Source organism: Aotus nancymaae, unplaced genomic scaffold (assembly GCF_030222135.1).
Source record: "Aotus nancymaae isolate 86718 unplaced genomic scaffold, 86718_ANA_hifiasm-v0.15.2.pri h1tg000089l, whole genome shotgun sequence".
In the NCBI taxonomy this organism is placed as follows: Eukaryota; Metazoa; Chordata; class Mammalia; order Primates; family Aotidae; genus Aotus; species Aotus nancymaae.
The window spans coordinates 22,830,670-22,853,320 of NW_026988504.1; the positions used below are offsets into that span (position 1 = coordinate 22,830,670).

A 22,651-nucleotide genomic window follows, 5' to 3' on the forward strand; every position below is an offset into this window, starting at 1 on the left:
TTGGTCTTGTTGTACTCCTGGGCTCAAGCCATCCTCCTGCCTTGGCCTCTCAAAGTGCTGGGATTACGGGTATGAGCTGCACTGTGCCTGACCAACATGCAGTTACCAGTGAGATATTTTGCTTTTTGTTTCATACTAAGTCTTTGAAATCTAGTGTATACTTCACACTTACGTCACATTTCACTTTAGATAGGCTGTGTTGAAGGGCTCAGTAGTCACGTGTAACCAGTAGCCATGGGATGGGACAGCACAGCTTTAGACAGCTCTTAAGTACCTGTTGGCATTAGAAGAGATTCTGCTTGAAAGATACATGATCCTGGCTCCCGGGGCTTCCTGGCCTGGCATGATCCACGGGGGTCCACGATCAAGGAGGCCTTGTTGCACTTGGGGAGAACAAGTCATTGTTCACTCAAACAGGGCTCCAGACTACATGTGTACTCAGTTTATTCAGTTGAGCAAATCAAAGGGAAAAGATGGTGAATCTAGGAAGGCTTCCTGGAGGTGGTACCTTAGAGCTGTGAAACTCTTCAGTCGTGGGGAAGAGGAAGAATGGGGCTCAGGTTTGGGTGGAGGGTGCTCCAGGTCCCCCAGGGTGTTTCCTGACTAGGTGGTGGTATTCCAGAGGGGATATGGGGGCAAGATGCGGGCTTGGGGGGCACTCAGGTGCCCTGACAATGGTGCTTAGTCGTCACCCCTAACTCCATAGTGCCGCTCCACGGGCAGTCCCCACTAGTGACGGGTGAACGTGTGGCCACCAGCATGCGGACAGTGGGCAAGCTCCCACGGCATCGGCCCCTGAGCCGCACTCAGTCCTCACCGCTGCCGCAGAGTCCCCAGGCCCTGCAGCAGCTGGTCATGCAACAGCAGCACCAGCAGTTCCTGGAGAAGCAGAAGCAGCAGCAGCTGCAGCTGGGCAAGGTGAGCCTAGAGAGGTGAATGGCCTGGGGCTGTGCTGGGGGCAGGACACAGGTGAGCACCAGGCTGGGAGAAAAGTCCACCTCAGGCCAGGTGCAGTTGCTCACGCCTGTAATCCCAGAAGTTTGGGAGGCTCAGGTGGGTGGATCCCCTGATGTCAGGAGTTTGAGACCAGCCTGGCCAACATGGTGAAACTTCGTTCTCTACTAAAAACACAAAAATTAGCTGGGCATGGTGACAGGTGCCTGTAATCCCAGCTACTCGGGAGGCTGAGGCAGGAGCATCGCTTGAACCCAGGAGGCGGAGGTTGCAGTGAGCCGAGATCACGCCATTGCACTCCAGCCTGGGCAACAAGAGCAAGACTCCATCTCAAAAAAAAAAAGCAAAAATTAGCTGGGCATGGTGGCATGCATCTATAATCCCAGCCACTGGGGAGGCTGAGGCAGGAGAATCTCTTGAACCTGGGAGGCAGAGGTTGCAGTGAGCTGAGATCGAGCCACTGCATTCCAGTCTGGGCAACTGAGGGAGACTCTGTCTCAAGAAGGAAAAAAAAAGAGGCCTCCTCTCAGAGGAGCCACCTGGCCTTTTTCTAACTCACATAGAAGCTCTGCCTGGAAGAAGGGAGGGAGGGAAGGATAGACCGGTCTGGGTTACAGGCTGCTCCCAGCTGATGTGCCTCTGTTTCTGTTACCAGATCCTCACCAAAACAGGGGAGCTGCCCAGGCAGCCCACCACTCACCCTGAGGAAACAGAGGAGGAGCTGACGGAGCAGCAGGAGGCCTTGCTGGGGGAGGGAGCCCTGACCATGCCCCGGGAGGGCTCCACAGAGAGTGAGAGCACACAGGAAGACCTGGAGGAGGAGGAGGAGGAGGAGGAGGATGGGGAGGAGGAGGACTGCATCCAGGTCAAGGACGAGGAGGGCGAGAGTGGTGCTGAGGAGGGGCCCAACTCGGAGGAGCCCAGTGCTGGTTACAAAAAGGTGAGCCCCATCCCTGGTCCGTGGTCCCAGCCCTTAGTCACCACCGCTCTATCCTTCCCCGCTGCTGCCTCTGCCCTTGCCTTTCCCTTTCCCCCATCTGCAGTTTCCAGGCCTTGCAGGAGCAGCGTTCTGTAGAGAGCAAAAGGGGAGTGGGAAGGAGGCCATCGGGAGAAGGGGGAGCTGTCTGTGTTGATCTCAGAGCTGTGTCTGTCCTAGGCTGCCAGTTCCCTCCCTGCATCTATGATACTGGTCTGCCTCTCTGCTTGTGTCTGTGTGTGTGTGTGTGTGCGCGCGCACGCGCATATGTGGTTGTGTGCGTGTGCACACATGGCCTGTTTGTATCTGCGTTTCTGCCTGCGTAGGGCCGGCTGTGCGTCGGTCCCTGTGCGTGCCTGTGCGCGTGTGTACACACACGCCCCTGCTGTTACTACAGTCTGCCTCGCGCCTAGCTGGCACTCCATTCATTGCGGACACAGTGGAGCCCTCTGGGCCTGACTCATCCCACCCCCGCCCCACCCCCCCGCCCCCGCCCCTCTCAGCCTCTTACCTCAATGCTACTCTTTGATGTGACTCATCACATCCCCCCCATCCCTCTCTGTCTCAGAGATATGTCTCCTGTCCCAGGAGGGAGCAAGTGGGAGGAGGTGGGGGAAGGAGGAGACTTAGAAGAAAAGTGCTGGATTGGGACTCCCCTGGAGGCCCTGCCCTCACCCCTGTCCGGGCTGAGTCTGACCTAGGCCCCCTCCCACTGTCATCCCCTCCAGCTATTCTCAGATGCCCAGCAGCTGCAGCCACTGCAGGTGTACCAGGCGCCCCTCAGCCTGGCCACTGTGCCTCACCAGGCCCTGGGCCGCACCCAGTCCTCCCCTGCTGCCCCTGGGGGCATGAAGAGCCCTCCAGACCAGCCTGTGAAGCACCTCTTCACCACAGGTGAGTCCCCACCACCAGTTATGTCCTTCGGCCAGGCAGGGGGCCTGTGCGTAGTGTCTAGCCAGTAGGCAGGGGTAAGAGGCTGCTGGAGCCCCTGAGGCACCCTGAAAGGCAGGGACACAGGCCTTCATTCTCTCCCTGTACGTGTACCCCAGAGCTGCTCGTGGTAGTGGCAGGGCCTTCTGCCTCAGCTGGGAGAATGGGTAGCTCCACCTCTGCCCACTGGGCAGCATCTTTCTCACCCCACGGAAGGAAGGACTGCCCCATAGCCTGAAGTGCTGGGTAGAGAGAGCCTGCTGCCCCTATTGGGCCCTGCCCTTCGACCTTCCCTTCCTTCTCCCTGTGAGGTCTGGGATGAGACCAGAGTCCTCTTCCCCATGAAGCTGCCACAGGCTGGGCTCTGGGAGGACACAGACATCCCTGAGAGCGGTCCCATGTCACCAGTGGGGAGCAAGACATGGGTTTGGTAGGAGGGGGAGCAGGAGGTGCTGTGAGAAGGGTGCAGCTGAGGGGTACAGCCGGCAGAGATCGGACCTGTGGGGTGTCCAGGGCAGCCTTGCTGGGGTTGAGGAGCACGGAAGCTTCCGACAGGCAATAATGGAGCAAAGGAATTTCAGGAGTTGAGAGGAGGCAAAGGCTGGAGAGGAAAGGCCAGGTGCAGTGTCTCACATCTGTAATCCAAGCATTTTGGGAGGCCAAAGAGAGAGGATCACTTGAGCCCAGCCCAGGAGTTTGAGACCAGTGTGAGCGACATAGTAAGACCCCGTCTCTTTAAAAAAAAAAAAAAAAAAAAAAGCTAGGTGTGGTAGCGCATGCCTGTAGTGCCAGCTACTCAGAACACTGAGGTGGGAGGATGGCTTGAACACAGGGTGGTGGGGGCTGTGGTTGAGGCTGCAGTGAGCCAATAGCGCCACTGCACTCCAGCCTGGCTGACAGAGCGAGACCCTGTTTCAAAGAGAAAAACAAACAAACGGAGAGGGGGCAGGTGTGTGGGAGGGTGGCTGCGGTGGGGAGGAATTTGGACCTGGGGGTCGGAGAGAGCTCCATGAACCCTGCTGAGGATCGAGGTAGCCAGGCTGGGACCCTGGGCCCAGAGCAGTGCTGGCTGACAGTGGGTCTGTGGCCCAGGTGTGGTCTACGACACGTTCATGCTAAAGCACCAGTGCATGTGCGGAAACACACATGTGCACCCTGAACATGCTGGCCGGATCCAGAGCATCTGGTCCCGGCTGCAGGAGACAGGCCTGCTTAGCAAGTGCGAGGTAAGGGAGCCCCTTCTTCCTCTGGCCCTCAACTGAAATCCAGCCTTTGTTTCCCTGTTAGAGAAGCCTCTCTTCATGCCTCTTCCTCATCCTCTCTTCACCCCCACACTTAGGGGCCAGTTCTCTGCCCCCCCACCCCCCCTGCCCCCCTCCATTCCATCCCTTGCAGCCTATAGTCCTGCATGGTCCCCAGCTGACTGTGGGAGGATCCTGGAGTAGGGTCATGATGGAGCCAGGGTCTACTTTCTCAAAAATATTTGGAGCTCCGGAGGCCAGCAAGTGGCTCTGTGTGCCCCTGGCTATCGGGCGGAGAGGGGCTGGGAGAGCTGCGCCTTTCTGTGACCCCTCTGACTGATCCTCCTGACAGCGGATCCGGGGTCGCAAAGCCACGTTAGACGAGATCCAGACAGTGCACTCTGAATACCACACCCTGCTCTATGGGACCAGCCCCCTCAACCGGCAGAAGCTGGACAGCAAGAAGTTGCTCGGTGAGCTGGCACGTGGGCGGGTGGGCAGGGCATGTCCAGTGCCAGGGTGAGATGGGGGCTGTCAGGAGGACCGCCGAGCCAGGCTAGGAGGGTTGTCCCCTTGGGCACAGGGCATCACTGCTGCAGAGGTGGCAGTTATCACATCATACACCTCCAGAGGGCGCCATTAACATAGAGCATGTGTCGGGTGCGGTGCAGGAGGATCCCCATCCGGGGATGCTCGGCTGGGGGGACTGCTTTGCTCCCCTCCAGGCTTATCATGCTCCTCTCTGCCTACCTTCCAACCCTAGAGGTAGGACATCCCCAAGAACGGGACTGACAGCTCCCAACTGGTGTGGGCTGCAAGGCCTTATACTTGGGTCTGACCCCTCATTTTTAGTGGCTAAGCCTGTAGCCCTGGCAGTTGAGGCCACTTCTTTTTTTTTTTTTTGAGATAGTCTCGCTCTGTTCCCCAGGCTGGAGTGCAGTGGCTCAATCTCAACTCACTGCAAACTCTGTTTCCCGGGCTCAGGTGATTCTCCTGCCTCCGCCTCCCAAGTAGCTGGGTTTATAGGCATGTGCCACCGTGCCTGGCTAATTTTTGTATTTTTAGTAGAGATGGGGGTTCACCATGTTGGCCAGGATGGTCATGAGCTCCTGACCTCAAATGATCCACCCGAGGCCACTTGTAGTGTAGCTCTGTCCCTCTTCCCTGCAGGCCCCATCAGCCAGAAGATGTATGCCGTGCTGCCTTGTGGGGGCATCGGGGTGAGTAGGAAGTGCAGCAGTGGGGGTGGGTGGGCGGCTCTCCCAGCGCTGTCTCTTCCCTGCCTCCCACGGTGGCTGGCCCACTGTCCAGGTGCCTTCCCTGTTCTTGCCCTCCCCCTGCAGGGGGCATGCTGAAGCCTGCTCTCCTGCCCTGCAGGTGGACAGCGACACTGTGTGGAATGAGATGCACTCCTCCAGTGCTGTGCGCATGGCGGTGGGCTGCCTGCTGGAGCTGGCCTTCAAGGTGGCTGCGGGAGAGCTCAAGGTGAGCATGTGCTTGTGACCTCGGTGCCCCTTGGCATGGTCCTGCTCCTAGAGGCGGAGAACAGGGGCAGCCTTGGGTTCCTTTCAGTGAGGGACTGTCCTTTGCAAGCCCAATTCTTGGACACCAGGGTGGGAAGGAGGTGTCAGCTGGGATTAAGGTGTATGAGGGACCAGAAAAAGACACTAATGCCTAGTGCACTCCCGGGTGTCTCGAGGCAGAAGTACTATCTCCCTGCTCAGGCCTCATGGTTGGCATTCAAAATGGTCCGTTGAGGCTGGGCACAGTGGCTCACGCCTGTAATTTCAACAGTTTGGGAGGCTGAGGCGGGCGGATAGCTTGAGCCCAGGAATTGGAGACCATCCTGGGCAACATGGTGAAACACTGTCTCTACAAAAAATTAACCAGGCATGGTGGCGTGTGCTTGTAGTCCAAGCTACTCGGGAGACTGAGTTGGGAGGATTGCCTGAGCCTGGGAGGCCGAGGTTGTAGTGAGCCATGATCGCGCCACTGCACTCCAGCCTGGGTGATAGAGCAAGACCCTGTCTCCAAAATAAACAACAACAACAACAAAAAACCCAGCAAAACTGTGCGTTGAACATATAGATCTGCTTTTCTGGTTTGTGTTCACTTCCCTGCCTGGCTTGTGCTTCTGTCCTGTGCCACCCCCTCCACGGCCTTCCTGCCTGGATCTTGTCCCTGACCTCTGCCCGCACCTCTTCAGAATGGATTTGCCATCATCCGGCCCCCAGGGCACCACGCCGAGGAGTCCACAGCCATGTGAGTGCCCTAGATTCTCTGCCCTCGCCCCTTCCTGTCTCTTGCAAACATCATGCTGAAGCTGACCTCCCGCCTTTTTCTCCCCCACCCACCTCAGGGGATTCTGCTTTTTCAACTCCGTAGCCATCACAGCGAAACTCCTGCAACAGAAGTTGAACGTGGGCAAGGTCCTCATCGTGGACTGGGTAGGCAGTGAGCTGGTGGGGCTGGGCAGGGGTGGGCAGAGCTGGGACCAGGGTTGGCCTTCAGGAAGTCCCCTCCCCCAGCGCCACCTCCAAGCAGCCCAGTCATCCTCGTCCTCAGGTGCCCAGTGCGGAAGGAAGGGTGCTGGGGCTCCTGCCGGATGACTAACCTCACATTCTAGCAGGGCTCCCTCCTCTCTAAGAAAGACATTTAGCTCCTGTTCCATCTTGGCCGTCACGTTGCAGCTTCAAGCAATGAAGTCCCAGGATTTCCTATGGACAGTAGTGATGCTGCTGCCATTGCTAGTAGCCGATTTTTTCTCCCACCGCCTACGACTACGGGGGGACTGTATACCAGGAACCCAATGAGTACTTTATGGCCACCTTGAGTAGTAAGAACAGGGATGTCCATTTCTGCAAATGAAGGTGTCAGTCATTGTGTGACTCACCCAAGGCCACTCTGCTGGAGATACTGGCACTGGGTTTCAGACCAGGCCTTTTGGCCCCAGCACTCTGCTTATGCTACCACAGGTGCTTCTCAAACCCTGCTCCTAATGGTGGAGGCAAAGGCACACGCCACTCTGTGAGCTGGGGAAGTGGCCAGGAGCGAGCCTCGGGAAGGATGAAATCTCTTGGAAGCCCAATTCTGGCTTAAAAATTTATGTAAATGTTGGATCCTTCTTCAGAATCTTAAGTGTTTGTGGCTGGGCACAGTGGCTCAAAGCCTGTAATCCCAGCACTTTGGGAGGCCAAGGTGGGTGAATCACTTGAGGTCAGGAGTTTGAGACCAGCCTGGTCAACATGGTGAAACCCCGTCTCCACTGGAAATACAAAAAATTAGCCAGGTGTGGTGTCGAGAGCCTGTAATCCCAGCTACTCGGCAGGCTGAGGCAGGAGAATCACTTGAACCCGGGAGACAGAGGTTGCAGTGAGCCAAGATGATGCTATTGCACTCCAGTCTCGATGACAGAGTGAGACTCTGTCTCAAAAAAAAAAGAAAAAAAAAGGCGCGGCACAGTGGTTTATGCCTGTAATCCCAGCCCTTTGGGAGGCCAAGGCAGGTGGATCACCTTAGGTCATGAGTTTGAGACCAGCCTCGCCAACATGGTGAAACCCCATCTCCACTAAAAATACAAAAAAAATTAGCCGGGCGTGATGGCACATGCCCATAATACCAGCTACTTGGGAGGCTGAGGCAGGAGAATCGCTTGAACGCGGGAGGAGGAGACTGCAGTGAGTCAAGTCGTGCCACTGCACTCCGGCCTGGCAACAAGAGTGAAACTCCGTCTCAAACAAAAAGAAAAAGAATGTGATCTGCTTGTTTTAAATTCCCTATTAGCCTTAATGTTTTCCCCAAAACTGTGAAGTGGAATGGGTTCTGTAAGGAGATCTGCCATTCCCATGGCTTTGAGTATCCCCTACACAGTGCCACACCACAGAGGCTCAGACCCTAGTTAGAGAAGCGTGGGGTGGGCAATGCCATTGTAAACAGAATACGGATGCCCTGTGGCTAGGGTGGGTATACCCCCAAAGCCCACCATGCGGTTTGGGTGGGGCCGGTGGAGTTTTTTTGGTTTGAGGGTTGGGGTTTTGCTATGTTGTCCAGGTGGGTCTTGAATTCCTAGGCTCAACAATCCCCCCAGCCCTCAGCCTCCCAAACTGCTGGGAGCACAGGCATGAGTAACAGCACCCAGCTGACAGGTGGAATTGTGACCATTGCATCCATTTTCCTGATGCTTCCACCTCCCCTCCTAGGACATTCACCATGGCAATGGCACCCAGCAGGCATTCTACAATGACCCCTCTGTGCTCTACATCTCTCTGCATCGCTATGACAACGGCAACTTCTTTCCAGGCTCTGGGGCTCCTGAAGAGGTAGAGCTCCTGGGCATAAATGCAGACTCTGTTGGCCCCTCTGGGAGGTGGCACAGTGGGACCTGGTTGGGAGCCACAGAGGCCCGGTGGTGCTAGTACCTGGGGAGTCTGGGCTCCTAGAGGGAGGACCACACTGATCTGACTGCTCCTCCAGGCAGAGCAGAGGTCAGTGGAGTGAGACCTGGAGGCAGCAGTGAGGGCAGGGGTGAGGGCAGGGGCAATGTTTGGGATCCCCAGGCAGTGAGAATAGCCCTCTCCCCAACTCTGGTGCCAGGTTGGTGGAGGGCCAGGCGTGGGGTACAATGTCAATGTGGCATGGACAGGAGGTGTGGACCCCCCCATTGGAGACGTGGAGTACCTTACAGCCTTCAGGTAGGGACTAAAAAGGGCCATGGGAGTCACAGGGAGCCCCCGAGCCCTGCGGTGGGAGGGGACAGAAGGCACTCAGTTCAGTGTGGGTAGAGGGGGTTGTCTCTGGCATGATAAGTGGGACGACGCCTGGCCTGGCCATCTGCCAGGCTCAGCTTGGGCCATCCCTTTGCAGGACAGTGGTGATGCCCATTGCCCACGAGTTCTCACCTGACGTGGTCCTAGTCTCTGCCGGGTTTGATGCTGTTGAAGGACATCTGTCTCCACTGGGTGGCTATTCTGTCACCGCCAGATGTAAGCGTGCTGGGGGATAGAGGGAGGAAGTGGAATAGTGAGGATAGAGTCCAGTGGGGCGTGGGGCAGGGAACAGACTGATACTGCAGGGGATGGGGAAAGCAGGGGCAGGGCCTAGACTTGGAATCATCTTGATGACTCCCCCAAATCGTCCTCTGCCAACTTTGGCCTTGAGGGGCCGGCAGGTGGAAATGGGGTAGCAGAGGGTAGAGCATTCGTACTGCAGGAGCTGTAGCGATGGAGCTTGTGGTCCCTGGTGTTGCAGTGATGCTCCTTGAAAGCAGCTGGTCATCGGAGTCTTTAGCCAGTCTGTTAATGTTTTGACTGTGATAGGGCATTTAGCCCATGGACATTTTATTTTATTTTATTTTATTTTTTTGAGATGGAGTCTCGCTCTGTTGCCCAGGCTGGAGTGCAGTGGCGTGATCTCGGCTCACTGCAACCTCAGCCTCCTGAGTAGCTGGGACTACAGGCACACTCCACCACGCCTGGCTAATTTTTTTGTATTTTAGTAAAGACAGGGTTTCACCATGTTGGCCAGGATGGTCTCAATCTCCTGTGATCCACCTACCTCGGCCTCCCAAAGTGCTGGGATTACAGGTGTGAGCCACTGTGCCGGGCCACCATTGTATTTTATTATGGATCTATTAGAGTTTATATCTGCCATCATATTTTGTGCTATTTGTCCCACCTCTTGTCTTTTTCTTTTTCTTTTTGTTTGAGGTGGAGTCTCGCTCTGTTGCCCAGGTTGGAGTGCAGTGGCACAATCTTGGCTCACTGCAAGCTCCACCTCCTGGGTTCAAGTGATTCTTCTGCCTCAGCCTCCTGAATAGCTGAGACTACAGGTGTCTGCCACCATGGCTGGCTAATTTTTAAATTTTTTTTAAATAGAGACAGGATTTCACCATATAGTCCAGGCTGGTCTTGAACTCCTGACCTCAAGTGATTCACCCACCTTGGCCTCCCAAAGTGCTGGGATTACAGGCATGAGCTACCACGCCTCTCCTGTTTCTTTTTCTCTCCTTTTCTTACTGACTCTTGAATTGAATACCTTTTACCATTTCATCCTCCTCCCTTCACCCATCCCCAAAGGTTTTGGCCACTTGACCAGACAGCTGATGACCCTGGCAGAGGGCCGGGTGGTGCTGGCCCTGGAGGGAGGCCACGACTTGACCGCCATCTGTGATGCCTCTGAGGCTTGTGTCTCGGCTCTGCTCAGTGTAGAGGTGAGGGGTGGGAAGGGGCTGGGAGGTGGCAAGCCAGGGGGCTGAGGGGCCAGCCAGCACTGGGAGCCCGTTAGGAAGCTTTTCTTTGGTCCTAAGGAATAGCTAAAGGCCAGGGAAGGCTTTCTGAGTATGGGTTTGTCCAAAAAGACCATGTTTGCCCGTCATGAGCGATATCTGGGGCCGAGCGGGGCAGTTAGAGGGGTACGTATCGCAACCCTACTCCCCACCCTAAGCCTTCTCTTCTTTCCCCTGCCAGCTGCAGCCCTTGGATGAGGCAGTCTTGCAGCAAAAGCCCAACATCAATGCAGTGGCCACACTAGAGAAAGTCATCGAGATCCAGAGTGCGTGGGGACTCATGGAGGGGCTCGGGCTGCCAAGGCGGGGTGGAGCTTGTGGGAGCACCAGGACTGGAGCAGTTCATGTGGGTGTTGTCTGCCCTCCCTCACCCCTTGCCCGTCTCTCATCCACAGGCAAACACTGGAGCTGTGTGCAGAAGTTCGCCACTGGTCTGGGCTGTTCCCTGCGGGAGGCCCAGGCAGGTGAGACCGAGGAGGCTGAGACTGTGAGCGCCATGGCCCTGCTGTCGGTGGGGGCTGAGCAGGTACAGGCTGCGGCAGCCCGGGAGCACAGCCCCAGGTAAGCAGCACGCCTGCCGCCTCTCTGCCCTCACCCCTGCTGGTGTGCCCAACTCAACACCCTCCCCTGTGTTTGTCCCCAACAGGCCAGCAGAGGAGCCCATGGAGCAGGAGCCTGCCCTGTGATGCCCCGGCCCCCATCCCTCTGGGCTTCACCATTGTGATTTTGTTTATTTTTTCTATTAAAAACAAAAAGTCACACATTCAACAAGGTGTGCCGTGTGGGTCTCTCAGCCTTGCCCCTCCTGCTCCTCCACGCTGCCTCAGGCCCCCAGTCCTGTGGCCTCCACCTCAGCTCTAGAAGCCTGCTCCCTCTGCAGGGGGTGGGAGGTGTCTTCCCAGCCCTGACCCAGGTGTCCCTCCACCCATTTTCCTGCATTCTGTCCTTTTCCCCCTTGGAGCCTGGGCCAGCTCAAGGTGGACACGGGACCCAGACAGTACCCTCCAGTTCTGGGCCCCCCCTCGAGTGAGGAGGGAACAGGTAGTCGGTGCCTTGGTTTCAGCTGATTGGGGGGAAATGCCTTAATTTCACCCTCCTCCCTTCTTCAGCCTCGGGGGGATCTGGAGGGTCCACTACTAAGATGCAGAGTGGAAGGGAGGTGGGCACCCACTCTGCGATTCTCCACTTTTTCCCCTTCTGTCGTCCTCTGCATCTCTGCACAGATCCCTTTCCTCCTCCTCCTTGGTCTCAGCACTGATGGGAGGCTGGTGCCCAAGCCATGGCTGCGGTCTGTGAGCAGGGCTATCTTGCCTCACACTCTTCAGGGCCTGCTTCCCCTTTCCCGGGGCCGAGGGGATGAAAAGTGTGTGGGGAAGGAGAGGACTGGTTTCCTGGGTTCTCAGGGGCCAGGAGGAGCTGCAGAACCAGGCCTGCTCCCCACCTTACTTGGATGGCCTCCCTGTCCCTCTGCTGGCACAGCCCGGGCAGGGGGAGAAGGTGGTCCCTGCAGGGGGGCTCCAGCTGGTGAGAGCCCCCCTGCTGTCAGGACTAGCTTTCCCTAGCCATCCAGCATGCTGCAGGGAGAAGGGGCAGGGGCTCACTCCCTCCTGGGGCCTTTTGCTTTGGAGCCTAGGGATGGTGAGAGTGGGGGTTCTTGAAGGGGTAAGGCCAGAACCCAGGGATCCAGGAGTTGGCCCTCTGCTGGAGCTTCCATACCTCTTGGGCTCCCTTTGCTGGCCCCAAGCCCAAGGGAGCTAAGACCAGGAGGGGGCTGAGTGCTGCCCCTTCTCTTTCCCAGGAGCCCTGCCAGGGGCTGTGGGCCTACAAGGCTTCCAGGGAATGCTGTCCAGCCTGTAGGAAACCAAAGATGGGAAGTGGCTCCTAGGGGGCTGACTCTTCCTCCCTCCTCCTCCCCAGTACCACATATACTTTCTCTCCTCCCATCTCCAGGGCCCCACCAATCTGTTTACATATTTATTATCCTATTGGGGGCCTGAGCAGGGTTGAGGGAGCCAGGGGAGGGGCAGGAGCCCCAGCACCATCGATTCATTGGTTCGTTGTGCGCTATGTGTGTATGTTTTAGATCCTCCTGGGGGATGGGGACGGGGCTAGGCCCAGTGTACCAGGCCTCTCTGCTGAGCCCCAGACTCCGGGCCCCTTGCCCACCCTCTCCCTGTGGCTGGTCTGGTTCTCATGTAAACCCACTCCTTGCTTTGTCTCCCTGGATATGGATTTCAGTTAAGGATTTTGTAACCCGTTACACTGTGTGTCCTTGTGTAAATAAACTTGTTTCTGGCAGTGCCTTCTGGGGCCAATGTCTCTATTCTCTGGGCTCCCAAATGGAGTAGTTCATCCTCCTTCCTAGCCAAAAACACTACTCTTTGCTCCAGCCCCTGGACCAGAAGCCATTTTAGGAAACTGGAGGTTGGGGCGCAAGATCTGTCCTGTAGGTGAAAGTCAGGGTTACACTGAATATAGTCAAAGCATCTCATGGGACCTCTCATGTGGCCTAGGCAGTGATGAGGCAGGGGATCCAGGGGCCAAGAGGTCTTATCTGAGTTTACAGCCCTCTCCTTTCCTGCCTCTCTGCCCCTGGAAACAAGACTGGAGGTGGCACAGAGACTGCTGGAGCAGCCTGGCAAGGGTTCCGCCTGTGCACACACAGGCAAGTCCTCCTATGGAGAGGTACGCACAGGCAAGAAAGGAATCTCAAAGTATTTGAGGGCTTTATTGGGGCCGCCCCAGCTGCCCCTCACAGTGTTGCAGGAACCCGCTGGTCTTGCTGTTGCCTTTGCTCTTTGGGGGCTTGAGAGGAAAGGAAAAGGGAGGACCAGCTTCTCTGGGAGAGAGAAGGCCCATCTTTCGGGCTAAGACCAGGTGGTAGGAAAGCAGATTTAGAGGAGGGCCTGCTTGGGGGCTGGAAGGGCATGGGGCTGCCTCCTGGAGTGTGGTGGTCACAGAACATTGGCTTTGTGGGAGAAAAAGGAAAGAAGGAGACACACAAGAAGTCAGGAAGAGTGGATGGGTGCTGCTTCCTGGGCACTGAACATGTGCACTACCCAGGGCACGAGGGCCAGGACTAGGCATGGCCAGAGGGTGTACTTGAGGAAATTGAAGATGTAGAAGAGGCTTATCTGAGCGGGGTGGCCCAGCCAGTCCAGGGGGCCTAGCAGCCCCATGGCCAGCACAAGGCAGGCTATCTTCTGGCCATTTCCCAGCTGTGCCCGACGCACCTGTGCATAGCAGGGAGAGTGCACGGCAATGCCCAGGCCCAGGGCAGCCCCTGAGTCACGGCTCAGGGCGGCAAAAGGCCGGCTATCCATGTGTATCCACTCAGGCCGCTCACACCACTTGAAGGCTAGGCTGATGGACCTGTGGGGAAGAAGAGTCCTTGCCAGGAGAGACTGGAACGTAGAAGGCCACTGCCTCTTGGCCATCTGCCCCTGGGGCCCACTCCTATGTTCTGCTTTGTGCCTGTGAGAGTCTATGTGAATAGGTAATGTGTCCTTTTTTAGCTATAATGAACCAGAGATCCACCAGGCTAAGTGCAGGCAAGATAGGACAGGGCCCGGCCCGTCCAGGCTTCAAAGTGAGACTTACCAAGAAAGATCTAGGCCCAGCGTAAAGAGGGTCCAGTAGATGAGGCTGGCCCCTAGCATGAGGGCCAGTGCAGTCAACCCATAGAAGCTCAGCTCCCGCTCCACAGGCACCCGGGGAGTCATCAGCCAGCCCAGGACAGCGCCTAGGAGAGTGGAGTGACAGCAGCTTCAAGGAGTTTAGGGATATGACCCTCCCCGCCCCCACCCCCGGCTGCAGTGCAGCTTGGCAAGAGAACAAACTGAGACATAAGGGAGGCCTCTGGGGTGGGCTCTACAAAAGCTGGGAAGATCCTAGACTGATCCTCCCACTGCCAAAGGCATCCATTCTCAGCCCACCCCGTTGCCCCAGTTGCTCACCAGTTATTAGGCCAGCCAGCACCTGGTGAGGAAAATGTGCTAAGATGAAGACCCGCGACAGGCCAATCGCCAAAAGGAACGTGCAATAAGCCAGGGTAGGCATCACCCTTACCCAGTGGCTAGAAAGAAGAGAGGCAAGGAGCTCAGAGCGCGTCCATACACAGCTCGGCCTCCTGTAGCACCCAGGTACCCCATGGCTTGACCACACACCCCAGGGACCCCAGAACTCCAGCTCCCAGGCTGCCATGCTGCTGGGTCTTTTAGGTACATGGTGCCATCAGCCCTGTTCCCAATTGTGGGCAATACCAAGGGTATACCTGCGGGTCCGAGTGGCCAACTGCGAAGAGAGGGCTGTCATTATGGGCCAGAGGGCTGCTCCTGTGACCATGCAGTGTCCAGAAGGGCTGCCTGCCAGCGAATCCAGAAGCTCGTTGTGAGAAGATGGAGGCAGAACCCAGGGCCTCTGGTGATGCCCCAATAATACAGCTGCCTCTCCTGGCTGAGAAGAGAGCTTTTCCCCGGCACTGATCCATAGCTCGTTCTGCTCTGAGGCCTTTTTACTGCCACCTGAGGTCACTGCGCTCAAGCTTCTATCCTGACCTGTGTCTCTTGGCTGTACTCTATACAAGGTGGGCAGCTGGTACATAGCATGAGTGCCCTCCTCCCATCACTCAGCTTGGTCTCTCTGGGGCTCCTTTGTTCTCCGGGCCAGTAATTGGGAGACTAGATCTATGGTTGGGCCACCCAGGCTGAAAAAGTACTCTGAAATGTTCACCTGAATCCTAACCACATTGAGAAAGGGAGGATGTTTGAGACTTCCCACCTGGACCAGTCTCACAAGAAGAGGGGAACTGGTGAACCTGGACCGGAGCCTGGCTGTAGTACCCAGACTCATGGACCCACCAAAAGGGCCTGTCTCCAAACAGAAACCTGGAAGAGAACAGATGCAAGATGACTTTCCACATGCACACACAGCCAGGGAGATGCAAGGGGAGCAGGACACGGAGTACTCCAGAGGGCCTGAGGAGTGAAGTCAAAAAGGGGCTCCAATTCTGTACATTGCTCTCAAGGAATCCATGGATACCTTGCCATGGTTTTCTACCTGAGAACAGGAGGAAGAAAGCACACTATTTATTTTCTTTTTTCCCTTAACCCTCAAAGCCTGTGGAAATATTTTTTGTTTTTTGTTGAGATGGAGTCTTTTATTTTTGCTCTTATTACCCAGGCTGGAGTGCAATGACATGATCTCGGCTCACCACAACCTCCGCTTTCAGGGTTCAAGCAATTCTCCTGCCTCAGCCTCCCGAGTAGCTGGGACTACAGGCGCATGCCACCACGCCCAGCTAATTTTTTTGTATTTTTAGTAGAGACAGGGTTTCACCATGTTGACCAGGATGGTCTTGATCTCGTGACCTCATGATCCACCCGCCTCGGCCTCCCAAAGTGCTGGGATTATAGGCATGAGCCACCGTGCCCAGCCTGGAAATATTTTTAAAAACTAGCCTGGGGCCACGTACAGTGGCTCATGACTGTAATCCCAGTGCTTTGGGAGGCCTTGGCTGGAGAATCATTTGACGCCAGGAGTTCAAGACCAGCCTGGGCAACATGGCAAAACGCAGATTCAACAAAAATAAAAAAAATTAGCTAGAAGTGGTGGTGCACACCTTTAGTCCCAGTTACTTGGGAGGCTGGGCAGTCAGATCGCTTAAGTCCAGGAGTTTGGGACCAGCCTGGGCAATAGGACAAAACCCCATCTCTTTTTTTTTTTTTTTTTTTTTGAGACGGGGTTTCACTATGTTGGCCAGGCTGGTCTTGAACTCCTGACCTCAAGTGATCCACCAGACTCGGCCTCCCAAAGTGCTGGGATTACAGGCGTGAGCCACCGCGCCTGGCGATAAAACCCCATCTCTACAAAAACTACAAAAATTAGCCAGGCGTCTTGGGGTACACCTGTAGTCCCTGCTACTTCAGAGGCTGAAGTGGGAAGGATCACTTGAGCCCAGGAGGTTGAGTCTGCAGTAAGCTGTGATCATGCCATTGTACTCTAGCCTGGTGATGGAGCAGAAAACAAAAAAAAAGTGAATAAAATAAAAAATAAAACTGATACAGGGGCAAGAGATTGTGGCATGCATGTGTGTGCATTCTGCAATACTCAGCCATCCCACTCTATCCCCTTTCACTGAAGAGCCAGCTCTTATCATCCATAGAGAGCCCAGGACCCAGCTCTCTCTCCCTCACTAACCCTCCTACTACCCCTGCCTCCATGTCCCCAGTTACAACCTGAATTATCCACATCTAAATTTATGTGAGCCTCTCATGTCTGAAAATGGGAGTGGGAAATGGACACAGGAGGTTGAGAAAGAATAAGGAGGCCAAAAAAATTTCAAAATCCTCTGGTCTAGCAAGTGCTTGGCTGGGCCCTGGGAAACCACACACTGAAGAGGCTGCTGTGGCCAGGAAGAGAAAAGATGGGATAGCAAATGAGATGCTGGCAGGAAGCGGCATGCTGGGAAGGCAGATATAGAAGGCACTTGCCTCTCGCCTCTGAAAACTGAGCCTAGTATACATCAAGTGCTCACTTAGAAAATGAATGGGGGTGCTAGGCGTGGTAGCTCACGCCTATAATCTCAGCACTTTAAGAGGCTGAGCAGGCAGATCACTTGACGTCAGGAGTTTGAGATCAGCCTGGCCAACATGGTGAACCACCCCCCCCCCACACTAAAAATACAAAAATTAGCCAGGCGGGCGGTGGGCGCCTGTAATCCCAGGTACTTGGGAGGATGAGGCAGGAGAATCACTTGAACCTGGGAGACAGAGGTTGCAGTGAGCCAAGACTGTGCCATTGTACTCTAACATGGGCAACAGAGAGAGACTCTATCTCAAAAAAAAAAAAAAGAATGCCAGGCACAGTGGCTCACACCTATAATCCCAGCACTTTGAGAGGCCGAGGTGGGCATATTACCTGAGGTCAGGAGTTTGAGACCAGTATGACCAACATGGAGAAACTCCGTCTCTACTAAAAATACAAAAATTAGCTGGGTGTGGTGGCATGCACCTGTAATCCCAGATACTTGGGAGGCTGAGGCAGGAGAATCGCTTGAATCCGGGAGGCAGAGATTGAAGTAAGCCAAGATCTCGACATTGCACTCCAAGCTGGGCGACAAGAGCAAAACTCTGTCATTAAAATTAAAAAAAAAAAAAAAAAAAAAGGAGGAAAGAAAGGAAAATGAATAGGGGCTTTGCCACTTGGGAGCCATTAATATTAATGTCTGGGGGAGGCCAGGTGCGGTGGCTCACACCTGTCATCCTGGCATTTTGGGAGGCCGAGGTGGGCGGATCATGAGGTCAAGAGATCAAGACCATCCTGGCCAACATGGTGAAACCCTGTCTCTGCTAAAAATACAAAAATTAGCCGGGCGTGGTGGCACATGCCTGTGGTCCCAGTTACTCAGGAGGCTGAGGCGGAAGAATCGCTTGAACCCAGGAGGTGGAGGTTGCAGTGAGCTGAGATTGCACCACTGCACTCCAGCCTGGTGACAGAGCAAGACTCCATCTCAATAATAATAATAATAATAATAATAATAATGTCTGGGGGAGATTGTGATCTTTGGGGGACAAGGACTAGAGAGGGAGGCTTATAGACTTTGAGGGAGGAGAGAGCACAAAGCAAAGGGCAATTAGGCAAGAAGGAACTGAAGAGACCACTGTGGTTCCCTTTACCGTAAGGATGAGGCTGTTTCAGCAAGTCATTGCAGCCCATTGAAATACCTAGTATGGCCAGGCGCGGTGGCTCACGCCTGTAATCCTAGCACTTTGGGAGGCCGAGGTGGGTGGATCACCTGAGGTCAGGAGTTCAAGACCAGCCTGGCCATCATGGTGAAACCCCATCTTAAAAAAAAAAAAAAAGAAATACCTAGTATGTCCAACAGAGCAAAGCAGGGGAGTACAAAAGGAAAAAAAAAAAAGAAGTACCTAGTATGAGCCTCCCTTTCTTCCCCCAGGCTGGGGATCTGGCAATAGAGGCTGAGGTGAAGGGAGTTGTGGCTGCATGCCCAGTCCCAAGGGCCACAGGGCCTTTACCCATGTCCCTGGGCTTCCTGGCTTCTAAGTCTCAGTGTGAAGAGTCATCTACTAGTGAATGAAGGAGAAAGAAGGGAAAGTGTTCCCTGGAATGCAGAGCTTTAGCCCAAACTTTACCGCGCACACACACAGGGAATCAACTGGGGACCCTGATAAAATGCAGATTTTGATTCAGTAGCTCTGGCCCTGGGCCTGAGAGTCTGCATTTCTAGCTAGTTTCAAGTGCTGCCTATGCCATTGCGTATGGTCCAAGGACCACACATTAATCTGCAAGGTGTCTCTGTTCTTAGCAGCTACTCTGATGCCCAGCACTAAGCATGCTTCTGAAAAATTATAGCAAATGAATGAATAGATGAATGAAAAAGTAAGTTGAGAGGTAGAACTCTCCACTTAAATCACCATAGGTATTTGTTAAAATATAAATTCTCACCGGGTGCAGTGGCTCACACCAGTAATCCCAGCATTTTGGGAGGCTGAGGTGGGCAGATCACGAGGTCAAGAGTTCGAGACCAACCTGGCCAACATGGTGAAATCCCATCGCTAAAAATACAAAAAGTAGCTGGGCGTGGTGGTGCGAGCCTGTAATCCCAGCTACAGGGAAGGCTGAGGCAGGAGAATGGCTTGAACCCAGGACGTGGAGGTTGCAGTGAGCCAAAATCGTGCCACTGCACTCCAGCCTGGGTGACTGCAAGACTCCATCTCTCTCTCTCTCTCTCTCTCTATCTATCTATATATAGATATAAAGAGAATATATATAGAGAGAGAGAGAGAGAGAGAGCGAGTATAATATATTGGGAATATATATATATATATTTCCCCCCCAAAAAAAGAATAAAAATAAAAAATAAGTTCCTAACCCCTTGGAGTTTCTAAATTAGTAAGTGTGAGACGAGGATAGGATATTTACATCTTAGACACGCACCTTAGGTGATTTCTCGATCAGACCAGTTTGAGGAACACTGGTCCAATGAGTAGGATGGGTGGACTCTGAGGTTTGAGTCCAAGCTGCACAAAGATGCTCAAAGGGAAAAAATTAGGGACTAGAGTAGGGGTGGGAAGGCCCTTGAGACAGCTGCTGAGAGAGACCAGCGCTTACACATGACTCGGGGCCCTCGGGGGCGGGGACCAGGATGCCGGAGGGCTTCGCTGTCTCACCACTTGAAGACGAGGTTGAGCCACTCGGTGATGAGGCTGATCCAGAGCACCGCGATGCCCACGCGGCGAGAGGCGTAGTAGGCCGCGGGGAAGTAGAACAGAAAGAGGATCTTGGGATCGCCCAGAAAGGTGACCCAGAGCCACACGTTCTCCAGCCAGGCTAGCTGGTTCTGTAGCGCCTCGGCTATCACGATGCCCGCGCCCAGCGTGGACTCCATGGCGGCCCAGCTTCCAGGGCTTGCTCCAGGGCGGAAGCCGAAGAGTCCAAGCAACAATGTAGAGTCGGCCAGCTGCTCTCCAAAGCCCACCCTTCAGAGTCCCAGGCCCCGCCCTCCCCGCTAGCGGTCGACACCAAGCCCCGCCCCAGGCCCCGCCCCAGGCAGTCCTGGGCTCCTGCAAGTCCGGCCTCTAGCCAGTACAGTTTCCTCCTGCGCTCTCCTCCGGTTTTCCTCCGTACTGGGCAGCGTAGGGGACAAACCTTTTTAAACGCGTTTCCTTATGGCCCCACGTGGCCGCTGTAGCCGGCACGTGGGCAGCCGGTGAGTGGCGGCACCGGTGCGGTTCCGGGTCAGGGGACAGACTAACCGGAGGACGGACCGCACTCCCAGCGTCCCTGTTCTGCTGATGCGAAGGCGGATGTGTAATCTTCAGGGCCAGGATTCTTTCCCGACCGGACCTCTCTTCTCCAGTACCGCTAACCACACACAAAAAAAACCAACAGCAAAGGCCGGGCGCGGTGGCTCACGCCTGTAAACCCAGCTTTGGGAGGCCGAGGCGGGTGGGTCACCTGAGGTCAGGGGTTCAAGACCAGCCTGACCAACATGGCGAAACCCCGTTTCTACTAAAAATACAAAAATTAGCCGGGCGCGGTGGTGGGATCCTAAATTTGCAAACACCGATAATCAGTTCACCCCTTCCTCCCCCAGCTCAAGACGCTCCTTCTCTAATTCGACCTCTGTTAATTTGGAGGCTGTCTATTGATTTTGAGGGGTCTTCCCTAAAAAGGCCAATTCTCACATACAGTGCAAAGTCACACTTCCTCCCAGTTCTTCCCTTGCTTCCCCCATCCCTATCCTCCTGCCATCCAAAACCCTGCTTAGGCAGATGAAACCAAGAGATAGTAACAGTGTTGGTATGGAAAGAGGATTGGCACACACCCGCGACAGAGTTTGAAATAGACATCTGGAGGAACACACACAGAAAATAGAAATCTCAGCTATTTTAGGCGAGGTCCTGCCTAGAAGACGGTTGAACAGTATCTCCTTAGTTTCTTCCTACCTCTATCAACTTTGTTCTTGAAAAGTTTTTTTTTTTTTAAGAAGGAGTTGCACTCTTGTAGTGCATTGGCGTGATCTCGGCTCACTGCAACCTATGACTCCCGGGTTCAAGAGATTCTCCTGCCTCAGCCTCCCGAGTAGCTGGGATTACAGGCCTGTGCTACCCCGCACGGCTAAATTTCTTTTTCTTTTTTTCTTTTTTTTTTTGAGACGGAGTCTCACTTTGTTGCCAAGACTGGAGTGCAGTGACGCGATCTTAGCTCACTGCAACCTCTGCCTCCTGGATTCAAGCAATTCGCTTGCTTCAGCCCCCCATTAGCTGGGATTACAGGCACGCCCTACCACGCCCAGCTAATTTTTATGTTTTTAGTAGAGATGGGATTTCCCCAAATTGGCCAGGCTGGTCTCAAATTCCTGACTTCGTGATCCACCCGCCTCGGCCTCCCAAAGTGCTGGGATTACAGGTTTGAGCCACTGCGCCCGGCTCTTTAAAAGTTTTCTAATAAAATTAGCTGGGCACGGTGGTGCGTGCCTGTAATCCCAGCTACTCAGGAGGCTGAGGCAGGAGAATTGCCTGAACCCAGGAGGCAGAGGTTGTGGTGAGCCGAGATCACGCCATTGCACTCCAGCCTGGGTAACAAGAGTGAAACTCCGTCTCAAAAAAAAAAAAAAAAAAAAGTTTTCTAATAGGCCAGGCGCGGTGGTTTACGCCTGTAATCCTAGCCCTTTGGGAGGACGAAGTGGGTGGATCACCTGAGGTCAGGAGTTCAAGACCAGCCTGGCCATCATGGTGAAACCCCATCTTAAAAAAAAAAAAAAAGCCGGGCGTGGTGGCTCACACCTGTAATCCCAGCACTTTGGGAGGCCGAGGCGGGTGGATCACGAGGTCAAGAGATCGAGACCATCCTGGTCAACATGGTGAAACCCCGTCTCTACTAAAAATACAAAAAAGAATTAGCTGGACACGGTGGCGCGTGCCTGTAATCCCAGCTACTCAGGAGGCTGAGGCAGGAGAATTGCCTGAACCCAGGAGGCGGAGGTTGCGGTGAGCAGAGATCGCGCCATTGCACTCCAGCCTGGGTAACAAGAGCGAAACTCCGTCTCAAAAAAAAAAAAAAAAAAAAAAAAAAAAAAAAAAAAAAAGAAAAGAAAAGTTTTCTAGTAGGTAGATTAAAATTAGAATGTAAATCTGTGTTCTCTGAAAGATATTAATATCGCTAATTAAAAAAGTGGAAGAGGCCTGATGTGGTAGCTCACGCCTGTAATCCTAGCAGTTTGGGAGGCTAAGGCAGGCCTCCCAAAGGTCAGGAGTTCGAGATCACTCTGACCAATATGGAGAAACGCTTTCTCCACTAATAATACAAAATTAGCCGACGTGGTGGCACATGCCTATAATCTCAGCTATGGAGGAGGCTGAGGCAGGAGAATTGTTTGAACCTGGGAGGCAGAGGTTGCTGTGAGCTGAGATCTCACCATTGCACTCCAGCCTGGGCAACAAGAGTGAAACTCCGTCTCAAAAAAACAAAAAAAGGTGTAGGGGAGGGAAGCTGGGTATAAATCTTAGTTCACTGCCTTGCTAGATGTTTTTTAATTAATTGCCCAAGGAGAAAGTCTACATTTCTTACTGAATCTTTGAAAGTTTGCCCTGGATCTAGCCTCAACCTTCACCAGCCTATTCCCACACTCCACTTTAAAATATTTCTGAGCTATACATTCCTTGAGATCGCCAAGTTCCCTCCTCCTAGGGGTCCTGACCCATGCAGTTCCCTCTGCCTGGAATATGGCCACCCTCTTTCCTT

General features: G+C 54.3%; 2 protein-coding genes across 12 annotated transcripts in view; one reads left to right on the forward strand and one right to left on the reverse strand.

The window, feature by feature from the left end:
- Positions 1-12,687, forward strand: part of HDAC5 (histone deacetylase 5) — a 45,369-nt gene extending 32,682 nt beyond the window's left edge. For 5 of the 8 annotated variants that reach the window (XM_064369283.1, XM_064369281.1, XM_064369285.1 and 2 more), the window contains 16 exons: positions 707-918; positions 1,610-1,894; positions 2,659-2,824; positions 3,953-4,086; positions 4,454-4,574; positions 5,272-5,321; positions 5,479-5,586; positions 6,308-6,363; positions 6,461-6,548; positions 8,301-8,420; positions 8,695-8,792; positions 8,965-9,083; positions 10,176-10,309; positions 10,566-10,650; positions 10,780-10,945; positions 11,031-12,672. In XM_064369283.1, the coding sequence (XP_064225353.1) occupies positions 707-918; positions 1,610-1,894; positions 2,659-2,824; positions 3,953-4,086; positions 4,454-4,574; positions 5,272-5,321; positions 5,479-5,586; positions 6,308-6,363; positions 6,461-6,548; positions 8,301-8,420; positions 8,695-8,792; positions 8,965-9,083; positions 10,176-10,309; positions 10,566-10,650; positions 10,780-10,945; positions 11,031-11,070 (1,982 nt within the window). In that variant the 3' untranslated portion in view covers positions 11,071-12,672. Of the gene's footprint in view, positions 1-706; positions 919-1,609; positions 1,895-2,658; positions 2,825-3,952; positions 4,087-4,453; positions 4,575-5,271; positions 5,322-5,478; positions 5,587-6,307; positions 6,364-6,460; positions 6,549-8,300; positions 8,421-8,694; positions 8,793-8,964; positions 9,084-10,175; positions 10,310-10,565; positions 10,651-10,779; positions 10,946-11,030 lie in introns of all 8 variants that reach the window. The other 3 variants (XM_064369282.1, XM_064369284.1, XM_064369288.1) reach the window with 2 other exon arrangements.
- G6PC3 (glucose-6-phosphatase catalytic subunit 3) lies at positions 6,178-20,033 on the reverse strand. Of its 4 annotated transcripts, XM_064369289.1 has the most exons (7): positions 19,576-19,891; positions 15,164-15,270; positions 14,658-14,748; positions 14,341-14,459; positions 13,985-14,126; positions 13,618-13,756; positions 6,178-9,092 (listed from the first exon to the last, which is right to left on the reverse strand). In XM_064369289.1, exons 1-7 carry the CDS (start codon positions 19,791-19,793, stop codon positions 9,072-9,074), a joined length of 837 nt encoding a protein of 278 aa, XP_064225359.1. In that variant the 5' UTR covers positions 19,794-19,891; the 3' UTR covers positions 6,178-9,071. The 4 variants fall into 4 exon arrangements, with proteins under 4 accessions (XP_064225359.1, XP_012299378.1, XP_064225360.1 ...); XM_012443955.2 differs by lacking the exon at positions 6,178-9,092 and having other exon boundaries at positions 13,094-13,756; positions 19,576-20,033; XM_064369290.1 differs by lacking the exon at positions 6,178-9,092 and having other exon boundaries at positions 13,094-13,756; positions 19,517-20,033.
- Positions 20,034-22,651: the final 2,618 nt, after the last annotated feature.